Below are 16,609 nucleotides of genomic sequence, written 5' to 3'. Positions count from 1 at the left end.
TGCGTTTACACTGTTTTCATGAGTCCATACTTGTTCATAGAGATTTTTCCTTTTTGGTCACACAGAAAGAACAAATAGTATGGGTGTTTGCTCGGGATTGCTAGCGTGTTAAGGCCAACTTCAATGTGCGGCATCAAATGGACGTCTGTTTGGCTCGGATTTGGTTCATTCGGGGTGGGAAAACGGACGCCTATGTCCGGTTTGGGCCGGCCTAGTGTCGAGGCACCCAACGCGCGGCCACGGCCCCAACTTGTCCGTGCTGGACTTAGAAAAAAACAAAAAGACATGGAAAACAAAAAAAGGCATTGTAGAATAGCTTAAAACATAAAAAAAACTTAATTAAACAGTCTGCCGTCGTCGCGGCCATGCATAGTACTTAAGATGAAATTTTAAAAGAAACTTAAAAAAATATAATGTGGCTGCCCCGCGCGCTGCAGAAGCCGTCGCCGTCGCCGCCGTCTTCAGGCGCCACCATCCTCGTCGTCGCTCGTCAGGTCGATGTAGGGTGGGGGTGTCCAGACGTGGGACGGCGGCTGACAGCTCGAGCCTCCCTTGCGGGCCCTCCCACTCCTGCTCCTGTTGGCGCCGGTACTCCTGCTCGGAGTCCTCCATGATGGCCTGCAGGAGCCGCTCCTCCTCCTCGGTCGTCATGGCGGGAGGCTACGGGGGTGGTGGCGACGAGGAGGGAGACGGCGTCGGCGTCAGGCCGCGCACCCACGTACGGCTGCGCACTCTTGTTGGGCTCGGTGCGCGCACATGAGGGGCACGGGCCGCACTCTGGGACACACGGGGCGGGATAGGACCACGGCCGGCAAAAAAGGTTTGCCGGCGCATGTCGTGCTCGTCCTGGAACCATGTGTCCCAGAGGGGCGAGTCGACGGCATACCTGCGGTCAGAGAGGAGCTCGCGCGAAATCCTGGCATGACGGTGGGTGATCTCCTAGAGGCAGGCACGGTCGGTCGTCGGGACGGGGGGAATGGGCACCCGATACGGGCTCAGATGCCACCCATTGGGGAGGTGCGCATCTGACCACAGCAGCGGGGTGCCGGTCTCCCAGTACCGGCGGCACACTTCGACCTCGACGTAGGGCCGGAAGCGTGGCGTGGCCGCCAGCGGGGAGATGGAGAAGGAGGCCAACGAGGTGAAGTGGCTGGCCGCGCTTCCGGACTAGGCGGACGACGACCCCGCCTCGCGGTCGTGCTTGCACTTCTTGTCGGGATGTCACTTCCAGAAGCCCATGACCGGTGGGGAGCAAGGTGGATGGTGGCTAGGGTTTGGTGTCTCCGATGGAGGGGGCAATGGTGGGGAAGTGGATGGGACGGGGAAATGACAGTGGCAGTGGAAGTCCACGGCTTCGCCATAAAAATGACGTGGCCGGGAGCCGTCTGGGTGGCTAACTTGCGGGCTCATCTGTTGAGTATATGTATTATGTGCATAGTATGTATTGGGTCCGTCTTCTAATTCCTTGTATAGTTAAGGTTCATGATCCACCTTTGTATATCATATATACGTGCCTATGTACGAGAGCAATACATCATGTAATTTCCACAACATACATGATATCACTTTTCTAGATTTTCTTTTTTGCTTCCGCCATTGTCGTCCCCACGCGTCTCCTCCATGCCGTCGCCGCCCCGCCACCGCCGCTCACGCGTCCTCCGCACCGGCAGCCGCCCGCGCGCTCGCTACCCCGAGCCAGTCATGATCCATCCATCCTCCCGCGTGCCTGCCAAAACACATAATGCAAGCTAGCTAGACAAGCAAGCAGGCACCTTAATGAATTCTGGACGTACGTACGAGCACCTACGTGTGTAGCCGGTGATTATCTTGATCGATCCGGCCCGCTAGCCGCTACGCTGTGTGCCCGCATCGTTGCTGCCGCCCGCTTGCATCGTTGCTGCCTGCTCGCCCGCATCGCATCGCAAGTCGCTGTTGCCGCACGCCTCGTCCGCCCAGCCGCCACGCATCGTCAGGTCGCTGTTGCCGCCGCGCGCCTGCTACCCGCTAGCCGCCGCTACTCCGTTTTTTGGCTTCTCCGCCGCTGCTTTCCCTGAACGGCGTTTCCATAGCTGTCACTGCTCCGGTCTCTGCTGCGTCACCGTTGCCGGTCTTCGGCGACTCCGCCGCTCAGACGCCGGTGGGCTCCTACAGCGCCGCCGTCCCGTCTACGCCGTACGGCGTCACTCCAGCCATCAGTCATCCGGACGTTGTCCCGTTTCTGTATGGAGTCTCGTCTGCAGGCTTCTACGGTGCCGCTTCGTATACGCATCACCAGGATGCTGCCCCGTATCTCCATCAGCAATCAGGCTCGGGTGGCGTCCCGCCTTTGCCCTACGGCGCGGACCCACCAGCCCGTCCCGACTTGTCGCACGGCTCGACTTCGCTGCCCCCGCTGGCGTACGTTATCCGTCGTCGCCCCGCCGCCGGCGCCGACCCTGTCCGTCGACCTCTTGCTGTTGCGCGGGGCATTCGACGCGCCCATGTACGGGGCTCCGCATCTGTCAGCGGGCCAGCAGGTTTTTCCGGCAGGCCATCTAGCCTACCTGGCACCGCAGTCATAGCCAGGGCTGCTTCCCATACTATATGGAGAGTATCCACCACCGCTGCCGAGCGGTGGCTACGGCCTCCCCGTGGCGTCTCCGCCCCCCTCGCCGGCCCTGCCGTCGGCGCTCTGGGATCCGGTGCTCCTTCCCGCACTGCATGCCGCTTCTACACCGAGCAACTTCACCAGAGGTGATGATTGGTACATGGACACCGGGGCTACGGCTTACATGTTTTCTCATCCTGCTAATCTTGCCTCCTTCACTCCCGTCACCACCGACCGCCGCATCATTGTCGACGACGGTTCCACACTCCCTATCACACATGTCGGGCATACTTCTTTTTCTTCCAATTACATGCATATTGCTTTGTCTAACATACTTGTGTCACCTCATTTTATTAAGAACCTTATTTTTGTTCATCGTTTAACTTGTGAAAATCCTGTTACTGTTGAATTTGACGAACTTGGGTTTTGTGTTAAGGACGCTCGAACCAGGATGTTACTTCATCGATGTGACGGCTTCGACAAGCTTTATCCGGTGCATTCGCCGTCCACCTCCACCACCGCACCGGTTGCTGTCTCCACCGGCGTCGATCTCTGGCATGCTCGTTTGGGTCATCCCAACCCCGTCACACTTCATCATATTCTTAGGAATTTCAATTTCAGTTGCCATAAGATAGAGGATCACACCTGTCATGCCTGTCGTGTCGGCAAACATGTTCGCCTCCCGTTTAATAACTCCACCACCATCGTTTTTTTCCTTTTCAGTTGATTCACAGCGACGTGTGAACCTCTCCGGTTTCTAGTAATTCGGGCTATTTATACTATCTGGTTATCCTTAATGATTATTCTCATTATGTGTGGACTTTTCCTTTGCACAGAAAGTCGGATGCACTCTCCACTTTGACGGCTTTTTACTCCTATGTCAGCACGCAGTTTGGGTGTCCCATCCTTGCTCTTCAGACTGACAATGGAAAAGAGTTCGACAACCTTGCTTTCCGCACTTTTCTATCGCATCATGGCACAGTTTTTTTGTCTCACATGCCCGTATACTTCCAGCAGAACGGTCGAGCCGAACGTGTCCTTCGCACCCTGAACGACTGCGTTCGCACGCTCCTGTTCCATGCTAATGTGTCGCCTCATTTCTGGCCGGACGCACTCGCTGTTGCTTCTCTTCTCCTTAACCTTCGCCCTTGCCGCCCACGGTGGAACTATGCACCTCACCATCTTCTCTTCGGTACACCCCCATCGTATGATGGCTTGCGTATTTTCGGGTGCCTTTGCTATCCTAGCATTGCCGATTCCGCTCCTCACAAATTCGCACCTCGTTTTGTCGCTTGCATCTTCATCGGCTACCCTTCCAACTTTAAGGGATATCGGTGCTACGATCCCGTCTCCCACCGTGTATTCACTTCCCGACACGTTTACTTTGATGAGTATGTGTTTCCATTTCACCAGGTACCCCCGGCTGTTCCTCCTGCCACCGGTGACGCGGGCTCCTCGACGCCTCACCCGGGGCACTCGCGTGCCTCTCTTGGCCCGCCCCTGGCTTTGAGGCGCGCCCCCCGCATGCGGCGCCTCCTCCAGCCGCGGCGCTGGTGCCCCCGGCGCCCCCGACGTTGGCACCCCCAGCGCCCTCGGCCCCCTCTGCGCCCGCGGTCCCCCCGGCGCCTGTGGCCCCCTCGGTGCCCCCGGCGCCTGTGGCCGGTCCGGTCACCCGCGCCCGTACGGGCGTTTTTCGCCCGAGCTCGCGCTACGCCTCGGATGATTACGTCCATGCGGCGTCCACCTCTCAACCGTCGCCGTTGTCGTCCTCCGTTCGAGCCGCTCTTCGTGACCCGCTCTGGATGGCTACGATGCAAGAGGAGTTCGACGTCCTGTTGCGCAAACGGACGTGGCAGCTTGTTCCCCGTCCCCGGCACGCCAACATGATTACCGGGAAGTGGGTCTTTAAACACAAGCTCCGTCCTGATGGTACCCTTGATCGCTACAAAGCGAGCTGGGTCGTTCATGGCTTCCGACAGCGTGCTGGCATCGACTTCACCGACACCTTCGCTCTGGTCGTCAAGCCCGGCACGATACGCACGGTTCTCCACCTTGCGGTTTCCCATGCTTGGCCGGTGCACCAGATGGATGTCTCCAACGCCTTTCTCCATGGTCACCTCGAGGAGCAGGTCTTCTGCCAGCAGCCCATCGGGTTTGTTAACCCGGCGCTTCCCGACCATGTGTGCCTGCTTTCGCGGTCCTTGTACGGACTCAAGCAGGCTCCGCGCGCTTGGTACCAGCGCATTGCGGCGTTTCTCCACCAGCTTGGGTTCCGTTCTACCCGCTCGGACGCCTCGCTCTTCGTCTATCATCAGGGCTCTGACACGGTCTACTTGCTGCTCTATGTCGACGACATCATCCTGACGGCATGTACGGCTGGTCTCCTCAGTCAGATCACGGCTCGTCTTCGCACTGAGTTCGCCATGAAGGACTTGGGTCCTTTGCACTACTTCCTCGGTGTCGAGGTGGTGCACCGTCCGGATGGTTTCTTCCTTCATCAGCGGAAGTACGCTCACGAGCTCCTGGAGCGCGCCGGCATGCTTAACTGCAAGCCCGCCGCTACGCATGTTGATACGAAGGCCAAGCTTTCTGCCACGGACGGTTCTCCTACTTCAGATGCTGCTTTCTATCGGTCTATCGTTTGTGCTCTCCAGTACCTCACCCTGACTCGACCGGAGATCCAGTATGCCGTGCAGCAGGTGTGTCTTCATATGCATGCTCCTCGAGACGTTCACTGGGCTGCCGCCAAGCGGATTCTCCGCTACATCTGTGGCACTATGGATCTTGGCGTCACGCTTCACGCCTCCGCTGACACCGCCCTCACCGCCTACTTCGATGCAGACTGGGCGGGCTGCCCTGACACTCGTCGCTCCACTTCGGCCTATTGTGTCTATCTTGGACCCTCACTTATCTCGTGGTCGTCCAAGCGGCAGCCTATGGTCTCTCGTTCCAGTGCTGAGGCTGAGTATCGTGCGGTGGCCAACGTCGTCGCCGAGTGTTCGTGGCTTCGCCAGCTGCTTCAGGAGCTCTCTTGTCCTGTTGAGCGTGCCATGATGGTCTACTACGACAACGTCTCGGCGGTCTACCTCTCCGCAAACCCGGTGCATCATCAACGGACCAAGCATATTGAGTTGGATATTCATTTTGTTCGGGAACAGGTGGCCCTTGGCCATATTCGTGTTTTACACGTCCCTACTTCCCAACAATTTGCTGATATCATGACCAAGGGCTTTCCTACAGCGTCATTTGAGGAGTTCTGCTCCAGTCTTTGACTCAGCCGCGGTGCCGCTTCGACTGCGCGGGGGGGGGGGGGGGGGGGGTGTTGAGTATATGTGTTATGTGCATATTGTGTATTAGGCCCACCTCCTAGTTCCTTATATAGTTGAGGTTCGTGGCCCACCTTTGTACATCATATATATACGTGCCTATGCACGAGAGCAATACATCGCGCAATTCCCACAACATACACCATCCACCCGTGCGCATTAACTATGGTTGGTGGGAGGTAGTTGGACAGGCAACACACGGGTCCGAGGCAAACGCCGAGACGCCAGAAATGAATCGAGTCAGACGAAAAACGGACACAACTTAAGGATGAAGTTGCGTGTTGGGCCGGCTCGTCTGTCCGGCCCAAATGAACGTGGCCGGACTATTTGGGTGTCTGTTGGAGTAGGCCTAACGACCACTCGCTTAGACGCGCCCATTATAAACAACAGGTGAGGTGAAAACGGGTCTTCTTGCCTAAGACCACCACAACACTGCAACCAAGGGCCTGCAGTTTAGCAGCACCGCTGATAGACTCGACACGTTAAGACTTTAAATCCAACGACACTAAAGATGTCGAAACCCTTTGACCCTCATGATAGTCGATAGAGATGACCAGGAAACTGAGCCAAAAGCTTTCTGGAAATCGAGCCTTACAATAATAACAGGTTTTTGCCTTTTGAAGCAGGATTGGACCATATCAGCAGCGTAAGTGAAGTTTTTGGTTATCCCTGTCCCCCCAATGAAACCCGTTTTATCATGATGTATGAGCTGAGATATGAAAGGCTGAGCCCTATTTGATAGCCATTTGGAAGCGATTTTAACGGCGCAATTCTGGAGAGAAACAATCTTCTTGGGTGCAAAACAGAATCAGGTGGATTGCACCAATCTTCTTGGGAAGCAAACAACAAAGGGCAATATTTTCAGGGCATTAGGGAAACAGAATCAGGAACTGTAAAAAAAACATAAATTAATTCTCCAGCTTTCTTAATCAGTTGCGGATGAATAATCTGAGCTTTCTGCTAAAAGAATGTATACTGCTTGGACAGATTTTTACAGGTTTCAACAAGATACAACATTATCAGGAAGAATGTTGCTCCTACATAATCTACATATATTATTTACCTATGAATGAGAAAGCAGTTCCCATTTAATTTCTTTACAAAAGTGCGAACCATTTGTCTTGGTTTTTGTGCAGATGTCCAAAATGAAGCCCGGCGATCACATCATCGTCTCGAATTTCTCGAGTTTCTTCACTCTTCGCATAGATGCAACCAATAATGCCAAGAAAATGCCTGCAAATTCAGTTGGGAGCAAGAATTGGACCAATCAAGAAAGGACATGTTTGAAAACATCAGTAGTTTATAAATTCAGGTTAGCTACAAATACAAGCAAAGATATGAAAGGTTTCATATAAGGTTGAAAGTTGCCGTATTATGGAGAATTTGTTGAGCGGATTTTTCAGGAAACAAGTAACAAATCCTACCTGCGCCGATGAAAGACCCATTTGCGACTATTTGGTTTCCTTGACTACCCATGACGACCCCAATATTCAAGAGAGTACCACCCATGGCTGTATACATGGTCGCCATCTGAAGTACGTTAGCTTTACGAGCAGCTCGTTCCGACTGCAAATGCCATCATGTAAGTTTCAGGTTGACTTCCGACCAAAGCAATTAATTTATGATGGCAGAAAAAGATGCTAGACAGAAGTGAAGTCATCAGCAGAGCCATACCTCAAGTACTCTGACTCTGAGTTTCAGATCACCCGACTCGAGTTGCCCCACAAAATCCTCGATCCGTTGGATTCTGTAGGGCATTGAGATCGTAGAATCACGGGCCTGTATATATGGACATAGCAGTCAATGGCATGCGCAACAACTAGAAGCGTAGAAACGAGAGTAAATGAGAAAATCATATCAATCACAGATTTAAGTCTTTACATCATTTGCTTGCTTTCTTATCTCCTGGACTAATTCAGGTCCAGCTCTTCGTCTCGTTTTCAAGTCTAGCAGTTCCTGGAGTTCAAATGGAATAAGGTTAGAATTCACAGATAGATGTTGAAAGGATAAAGAGTTTCTGCTGTTATGAGGAAAATGGAACAGAACTATGTTAGCAGAAATAACAAGTTGCACACGAGCATAGTATATTAACAAGATGATCTATCTTGGTAACAACTTCTATATGCTCTAGCAAAGTTGGAGTCCACTTCTGACCATTTAAGAGAGCAGAGAAAACATGCTTCCATTTTCTAAAAAAAAGGATAAAGAAAAGAAAACATAGTGGATGGAGGAGTAATGGTAGGATAGAGAATAATCCTAACCTGTGCATATGGTGCAGCAACTTTGACAAAGGAAAAATCAGGATCCAGTATGTACCCGATGCCTGTGAAACATGAATATACCAACACAATCATTGACCGACAAATAGTTAATCTAATAGATGGTAAATAGGTAAACTTTTTATGAAGTTAATCACATAGCTAATAATTTTAATATCAGTGTGAGTGTTTAGAGGCCTGGAGCAGGTCTCAAGATATATGCTTCATTTCACTCGGCCAAACATTAAGTGCTGTGCAGTGGGCGCCTGGGCGGTAGAAATAGAAAAATCACTCAAGGAGTATACAAGTTCTGAATAAAAAATCCGAAATTGCTTGTCTTCATTGATTTTTTTACACATGTAAAATTGTGGCGAAAAAACATGTTCATTTGTGTTATGCACCAAAAAAATTATGTACAGTTACAGTCAGTTCTAGACAGTTGTTCCTTCTTTCTTTGTACAGGACGCAAATGGACACATTTTGGCTCAAATTTTGTAAGTTCACAATCCAGCCAACAATGTATATCCACAAAAGGCTTTGAATTTCTTATAATTTAATATGTGTCTTTTACTTTTTCATCAAATCACCTGGGTGCATGCACTGCACAAAGTCCACTTTCAAGTCTCGATCTCAACCACAGATGACATAACAAAACACGTCACCCCATTTGCAGCAAGTGCATAAAATTGATTTACTACAAATAACTAATGACCTTCGAATGATGAGAAGAGATTCTTCAAAGTGGAAATGAATATGTTTTGCAGCTTAGAGCCATTATATCCTTTTAACAACAGGTATAGATGCATTTTTCCTTTGTTATTGTTTATAATATACTGTTTGCAAATGAGGAACATTTTGCAAGATTATAACCAAGAACATACTGAGATATCTGTACCAAATCATCAAGACAATGCATTCATAAAAATGAAGAAGAAATCAGAAGTGATACTATCGAAAGAAATGGATCTGTAGATGGACGCGGAGTTTCTGCACCCGAGCTCAAATGAGCTCGGGTGAAAAGTAAAATCAAAACTAAATCAAAAAAAAAATCCAAATTTTTTTGGGAGAAACATTGACAAAAGTTCTAAGTGCTTGCAAAAATTCGCCATGAAATCACATTTCTAGAAGGCGTGGCAAAAAAAACAAAATCAGTACTCTGAAAAAGCTACTTTCAAAAGCATTTTGGAGCAATGAATTTGTTTTTTTTGCCACGCTTTACAGGAATGTGATTTCATGATGAATTTTTGCAAGCACTTAGAACTTTTGTCAATGTTTCTCCCAAAAAAAAATTGGAATTTTTTGAATTTTTTTTTATTTTTTTTCGATTTTACTGTTCACCGAGCTCAAATGAGCTCGGGAGCAGAAAGGCACTTTCGATCTGTAGATATTGTAATGTTGTCAAGATATAAGGAGAATGGAGAACCTTCAAGAGTTGAGAATGCCCTTATGACGAACGTAAATGTGGAAGGAAAACGGAAAGGTTGATCTTGCGCAATTGCAAACAAGTCCTGGGAAGGTAAAACACAGGATTAACTTCAATATCTCAGTCTTTTTACATGCAAACTGATTCATGTAAAATTATAAGGTTAGGCAACCTCTCCAATTGCAGCTAGAGTCTGCTGTTGATCCGGTGACTGGCTCAGCAGATTGTCCAAGAAATATTGTACGGACCTTCTTACCTGTATAACAAAAAAGGGGGCAGAAAATAAATGTTGAATGAAATTTCTTCAGTAACTTTTCTGCCTAGGAAATAACATGTCCTACAAACCGGCGAGAGGTCTCCTGTTGGCTGAAGAGCTTCCAGGTCAATTAAAGCTTTTATAACCTGTAAGATAGAGCTGACTGAGAAAAAGAGTATATGTACTGCCAAAAAAATGAGCATCTTAAATTACTCAATACCATGCAAGGAAAGATGCTAGGAAAATTCAGAAAACTATTATGTGTGCACCACTCATATGAGGATATGAAGATACCTTGTTTGCATCCTTCTCATACACGGCATAGAACAAGGAGAGTAATCTATCTCGAGTGAATGATTTGATTTCACCCATCATTCCAAAATCATAATATATTAGAGAGCCATCCTTGTCTATGGCAAGGTTTCCAGGATGAGGATCAGCATGGAAGAAACCGGTCTTCAGTATCTGTGTTTTACATGGAATAAAAATCTTAGTGCAAATAACTATCACATGCACTGATCCACTAAAAAAAGAAATAACTTGGTGTCAATATTGAGCATAAAACAGAATATACAAAATATATAACACAAAACGTTGGAGAATGAGTCAGTGAAGGTTGTGCATGCTTAAACATCAATTAAGACAACCAGGCAGCCAACTGCACCACTGTACAGGATCCAGGAATTTTATATCATCTAGCAATACCGCCACTTCTTTGAAATTATAAGGACTGCATGGTTCGATACTTACGAGTCAGCATGTGTGGTCGATATGTATTTCTTAAATTATTGCCAACAGCATCCTTTGAGATTTTTACTAGGCAAAATGTGGAATCATGGAGTAAAGGCAGCCAAAGAGTCCAGGCTTAAAAAAACGAAACTAGTACTGAAGCAGAGCCAGACCATCTAATTTTTGATACACAATGTAAAGTGTGCCATGTTTACCCAGGCCTCTCATTTAAGAAAACAAAAGTAATCTAATAAGATCATGCAAACTCTCTTGAAACCAGCCAGTTAATAGCCCAAACTGCATGGTTAATACTTCCCAGATAAAAATTCTTCAACTAAAAACAAGCCCAGTGTTAAAACATGATACCCGCAGGTTTTAGTCACATTTAACAGGCAACAAATAGGAAATTTACAAAGGCAATAGCCCAATAATGAATTATTAAACAAGTCTTCTATCAGTTTTCTTAGAAGAGTAGACATTGTGTTGTGAGAAGCGTTTTCTATAAATTATGTAAAAAACCACAAGCAACTAAACTGAGCTTTGTACAAACACAAAAAGTACACTAAGAAAACATTGACCTGAATTAGGTACGACTCTATTGAACGGGATGCAATCAGAGAACGACTATATCCCCGGCTGTCTAGCACCGCCAAGTTGTTTATCTTAGTACCTGTATAAATGACAAAACAGATTAAAATAGAATATTTCATGGTAAAAAATGTTATAAAAACATATACTTCCGCATTACAACTGGAAAAAATTGGTCTGAGTTACAACTGAAAGGACAATCGTCCGCTAAAAACTGTGCTTGATCTTCGTTGTATTAAGTGAAAAGACAACAGAAATATGTAAAATCCTTTTGACAGCAAAAGTGGAACCAGAAGGTAGTCACATTAATTTGGCGTGTAGAAATATATGTAATCATACATGGCTAGATATAATGGATTTATTGATGTACTTATTAGAATTCTCTCAGACGAGACAGAGGATTGAAGATCAATAATTGGCATAACCATATAATAAGTAACTGAAAGTGGATTAGTTTGTGTAAGCCTATTCTGCATGACAAGGTAATATGCATATATATTACTCCCTCCGATCCAAATTAATCGTCGCAGCTTTAGTAAAACTTTGTACTAAAGTTGTGACAATTAATTTGGATCCGAGGGAGTACTTCAAATCTATACAAGAAAATGAAACTGTATGGCATCATAACTGATTTCACTAAATAGTAACTAACATGTCTAACAAATCACTTTATAAATGGATAACCATTGTGAAAAATACAAACTCTCAAGAAAAAGTTAACTCGGATTACTTGAAATTACAAGAAATAATTAACGCGTACCAGGAGCATACTCCAGGGTTAACACCTTTTCAGTTGTGTAATCCCACATGATAAGCTACAGAAGCAGCATAATGGCAAGTCATTTTAAACTTTGAAGCAAGATTTCAGAAAGAAAAGAATAAGGGTTTTGTTTTAGTACTCCACTTTAACTAAAGTTTAGACATCTCTATGCTGATTGAATGCAAGTAAAATCATCAACTACAATTTAAAGGGGTACAACAAGCCACAGGCCACGTCCAAGAGTACAATCTGTCCTGACCAAACCTTTGCTGCTTGGGCTACCCACTAGCAATCAACCCAAACATATCATAGGCTATTATATGCAACAGAAAGTCAGAAAACGTCCCTACTTTCTCTGCTATTGGCCTTCCTAGGAAGGCAAAACACAAGAGTGGGAAATGTATGAGGTGTGAAAACCAAATAAATTAATGCTACAGAAAGGATTTATGCTCCATACCGTGCCTCACAACATTCATATACAGAAACCACCGTACTGAACTAATCAATCAAAAGGCTATTTGGAATGCTGCAGATTTTCGTATCAATTATCACAAGCTGCATGCGGACCAGGATGAGACCAGGCAGGTGATTGCAAGAGGATGCCTGCTGGAGGCACAGAGACCAAGCAGACAGATTGGTCACTGTACATTAAACACTCAAAACATTCCCCACGGGGATGTTTGCCCGTTCTTAATTTGATTAAGTATTGTGAGTAGGGCTATACTCCCTCCGTCCGCGAATAAGTGTACATCTAGCTTTTGTTCTAAGTCAAAGTTCTAAAATTTTGACCAACTTTATAGAAAACAGTATTAACATATATGACATCAAATTGATATATTATCAAAGTGCATTTCAAAACAAATCTAGTGATACTAATTTGGTGCCATAAATGCTTTTACTTTTTTCTAGAAAGGTGATCAAAGTTTTAAAACTTTGACTTAAGACAAAAGCTAGATGTACACTTATTCGCGGATGGAGGGAGTATGATTTTGGGTATATTCAAAGTGGAGTACTGAAACAAAGCCCTAAAAAATTGCATTTGGGGTCCAAAAGACGTACTGGCACGCGAACCCATTTTATATTTCTGAAATCTCGACGAAATCTGTCTGCATTCTTTCCTTCATTGATGTAATCAATTTCTTCATACAAAATTCTGAAATCACAGAAATCAGGGTGGTCAACTTCTGTTTGTAAGTTCAATTTCAATACTAAAAACTAGAATAATTTGAGATCTCTGTCTCTGAACAGAGCTGACAATCACTACTCTTATTGCAATGTATTCTCTGTTTTCGTAATCAAAGATGTTCCATGTATGATATATTACCATCTCTTACAAGTTAGTGAATGTAACCGTTGTAAGGTACTACCTAGCCAAAAATAGGTAATATATGTAATAAATTACCTGAACCTTGCCAATCTGATATCATGTTTTCTTTGTCAACTTATCAGTTACTTACACGAATAAATGCCAAAATTGACATGATGAAATTGCACACTGGCATGACCAAGTCAACACTTATTGATTAGAAAAAATATTGAGGTCACAATATGAGATAAAATGGCAGACAAATAGTCATTCCACTAAAGCAACATAATTTCTCGCAAGAAACTGGGTACTGAACAGGGACTGGCATAGAATAAACACATTGTATCCATAGCTGAATAATGGATTATTACAAATAATGCATATGGATGGTCCAATACATTGATGCATACTTACTTGGAACATTCATCATAAATACCAATCCAGTCCCTTGAAGGACCTCCAAATTTTTCACTTCTCTGAAAATACTCGGCTACTAGCTTTAGATTCCCTAGAAGAAAGCAAAGATGACTAGAATTATTAAGAAGTTTATAAAACATTTAACATACAACAGTTTGGGTAAATAATAAACAGGAAATAATTGTAACTTTTATAAACTTATGCAAGAAATGAGAGGAAAAACTTTAAAAAGAAGAAACACATAAGTTCTTAATTTCACCTATTTCTGTATGTATAAAAGATAAAATTACTATCAAATTCACTGGAAGTATGGAACTAATTAGAATAGTAACCGCTATATTTTCAAGAATAATAAACAAATCATCTCAACTTATATTAGTTTCGTTTGTTAAATAAGCAATAGTTTTTGATTTAAGAACACCAACAACATATATGTGAGTTATTTGTTCTGTTTGTTAAATAAGCAATAGTTCTCTACTTAAGAACACCAATAACACATGTCTCTTACTTAGGTCAATATCAAAAAGTTTTCTGAGCCCTGGTCGCTGAACTTTCACTGCAACTCTCTCTCCATTATGAAGCACCGCACGATGTACCTGAAAATTGATATCACGGGAATTTGTAAGTACAATTTGAAGAAACACAGCATAAAGAGCATAAAGACTGACATTAGACAAATATGACCATTAATCTCAATGGTGTAGTATCATCAGTATGTCACAGTAGAAGACAAAGACATCAGATATAAACTGGCACAAATTATAGGCAAACATTTTACATATGAAAATAAGAACACTGTATATGGTAATTAAATAGTTTAACTAGCATGAAAGGAAAAATATGTATATTTTATATTCTTCTTAAATACTAATAATGATATAATATGACGCTGCCTGAATTGTCAATGAGTAGGGAAAATGTATATGCTGGATAATGTAGGAACTAAGCACCTGACCAAGACTAGCAGCAGCTATTGGACGGTCCTCAAATTCTTTGAACGCAACATCAACTGAGCACCCCATTTCCTTCTCTATGAAAGCCTTTGCCTTCTCAGGAGAAAATGCAGGTACTCTGTCCTGCAGAAAAGCAAAAGGTACATGGTGCATGTTTACTATTTTGTTGAAGAAGTACACCATGTAACAAACTACTACAAGCAGTAAACAGGAATAATCCTTTGCGAGAAAAAAATAATTCTAGTTTAACAGAAGAGAGGAGATAAAGAAAGGAAGCCTTCACCAAAATTTCCTAGACAAAGAATGAATACCTGCAATTTTGCAAGCTCGTCAACGAATTCTTTTGGGAACAAATCAGATCTTGTGGAGGATAGCTGTCCAAGCTTGATAAAAGTTGGGCCAAGCTGCAATACTTGTTCTCTTAACCATGATGCAGTGTTTCTCCTCCGGATTTTCTGCGAATTCAAAGGCGGTTCCAGTTAACATGTGCAGTAAAACAGGAATACACCCATTTCAGCAGTTAAAACTGATGTGGTTTTGCACCATTACTAAAGCAAAATTCTCATGTGCTAACAACAGGACTTTAAGACCACCTTCACATTGGGGATTTCAAGGAAATGGCAGCTTACAATATTTTTCATTTCCTGACTTGACTGAACTTATAGAATTACTGGTTAAATTGCTTAGCCATTTCATTGTTAATGTACCTGATTTTCCTCTGAGAATCCACCTGGATAGGCCCATTTTGCATTGTCGAATAAAATACGTATTCGAAGAGAAAGCACGAAAGACCAGATATCTATACTCCTCTGCACAGAGTTGTAGTTAGCCTTTGCCCAACTGAATCCCTCATCAGATGGCAAAACCTTGAGCTCCTCTTCAAAGGGATCATCTCTAGCACTCATTTGCTTCTGGGTCTTAACTAGAGCAGACATGTTGCTGCCATTCACCAAACTGGTCCCGGTAACAACCGCCTTTGGAGAACCGTTAATGACTGCTCTGGTCGAACCGTTGACAACGCCATTTGTAGAACCATTGATGACCGCCTTGGTCGAGCCATTGACAGCTCCATTCAGAGAACCATTAACTGTATCAGTTCTTGCACGGCCACCGCCCTTGCTCCTCATCAATTCGGTTGTGGGAACCATCTTCCTCGACCGGCCATTGGTAGTATATTTCTCCGAATCCGTGGACCGGGCTTCTGCTCGGAACATTGAAGATCTCTTAACCAAGGAAGAGTCATTTCCATACCTTGGTAGCTTGGCATTCGATATAGACGCTGAAAAGCTAAGATCAGCCATCATCATCGCCATTGGACAATCAAAAAGGCCCTGTGTGTAGTACCTTGCCATTATTAGTATGAAACAAATATGGAACACAATGAAATGTCATTCTAACCACAAGTGCAAGGTAGAGACAATAACGAGAAGGCCCTAAATTATACAAGATCTTCCCAGTTTCCAACAAAATAAGTAATGGCCTGGCTCCACATGGTTACTACGTATCAACTAAACACTTTCTTTCAGAAGGAATAACTACAGGTTGTCCCGAATGAGTTAGTCAAGAAATCATCAGAAACATATATCAGGGTAGAAAAGAACCATATCGTCAATTAAGGCAAAATCATGAATTTTGTCCAACAAGACTGCCTGAGCATCTACCGGAAAGAGATGCAGCAAACATGCAGAATCCCAAAAACTACACCTTCGGTAAATCAGTTTCACCCAAGGCGCTGCGAGCCGGCGGAATCAAGCATCAGATTCCGGAAGAAACGAAAAAGGATTCGGCGGAACAGAGGGGCGAAATGAGTGGATGCGGGGGAGTGGGAGTTTGGCAAGCAAGGGGTACCTCACGTGGGCTTTTGATTTCTCGGGGCGTGGAGAAGAGAGAGGAGGGGAGGCCGGTGACTTCTCTGATTCGCAACTGCAGCTTCGGCTCAGCTGGCTTGGCTTGCCTGGGAAGAGGACACCACTCCGCCACGAAGTGGAGAGGAAAATGAGGCGCAC

At 45.2% G+C, this 16,609-nt stretch overlaps 1 protein-coding gene across 1 annotated transcript; it reads right to left on the bottom strand.

The window, feature by feature from the left end:
* Positions 1–6,799: 6,799 nt before the first annotated feature.
* On the bottom strand, positions 6,800–16,609 carry LOC125508902 (Protein kinase superfamily protein). Its single transcript, XM_048673701.2, has 18 exons — positions 16,308–16,609; positions 15,311–15,934; positions 14,915–15,058; positions 14,601–14,726; positions 14,159–14,246; positions 13,648–13,741; positions 12,987–13,080; positions 11,928–11,982; positions 11,158–11,249; positions 10,145–10,315; positions 9,940–9,996; positions 9,767–9,850; positions 9,595–9,679; positions 8,175–8,236; positions 7,795–7,869; positions 7,588–7,692; positions 7,338–7,479; positions 6,800–7,146 (listed from the first exon to the last, which is right to left on the bottom strand). Exons 2-18 carry the CDS (start codon positions 15,914–15,916, stop codon positions 7,073–7,075), a joined length of 2,154 nt encoding a protein of 717 aa, XP_048529658.2. The 5' UTR covers positions 15,917–15,934; positions 16,308–16,609; the 3' UTR covers positions 6,800–7,072.

Source organism: Triticum urartu, chromosome 5A (genome assembly GCF_056163025.1).
Source record: "Triticum urartu cultivar PI428250 chromosome 5A, HENAU_Tu73, whole genome shotgun sequence".
NCBI lineage: Eukaryota > Viridiplantae > Streptophyta > Magnoliopsida > Poales > Poaceae > Triticum > Triticum urartu.
The sequence above is the reverse complement of the archived record's forward strand: the minus strand, read 5'-3'. Positions and strand labels throughout refer to the sequence as shown.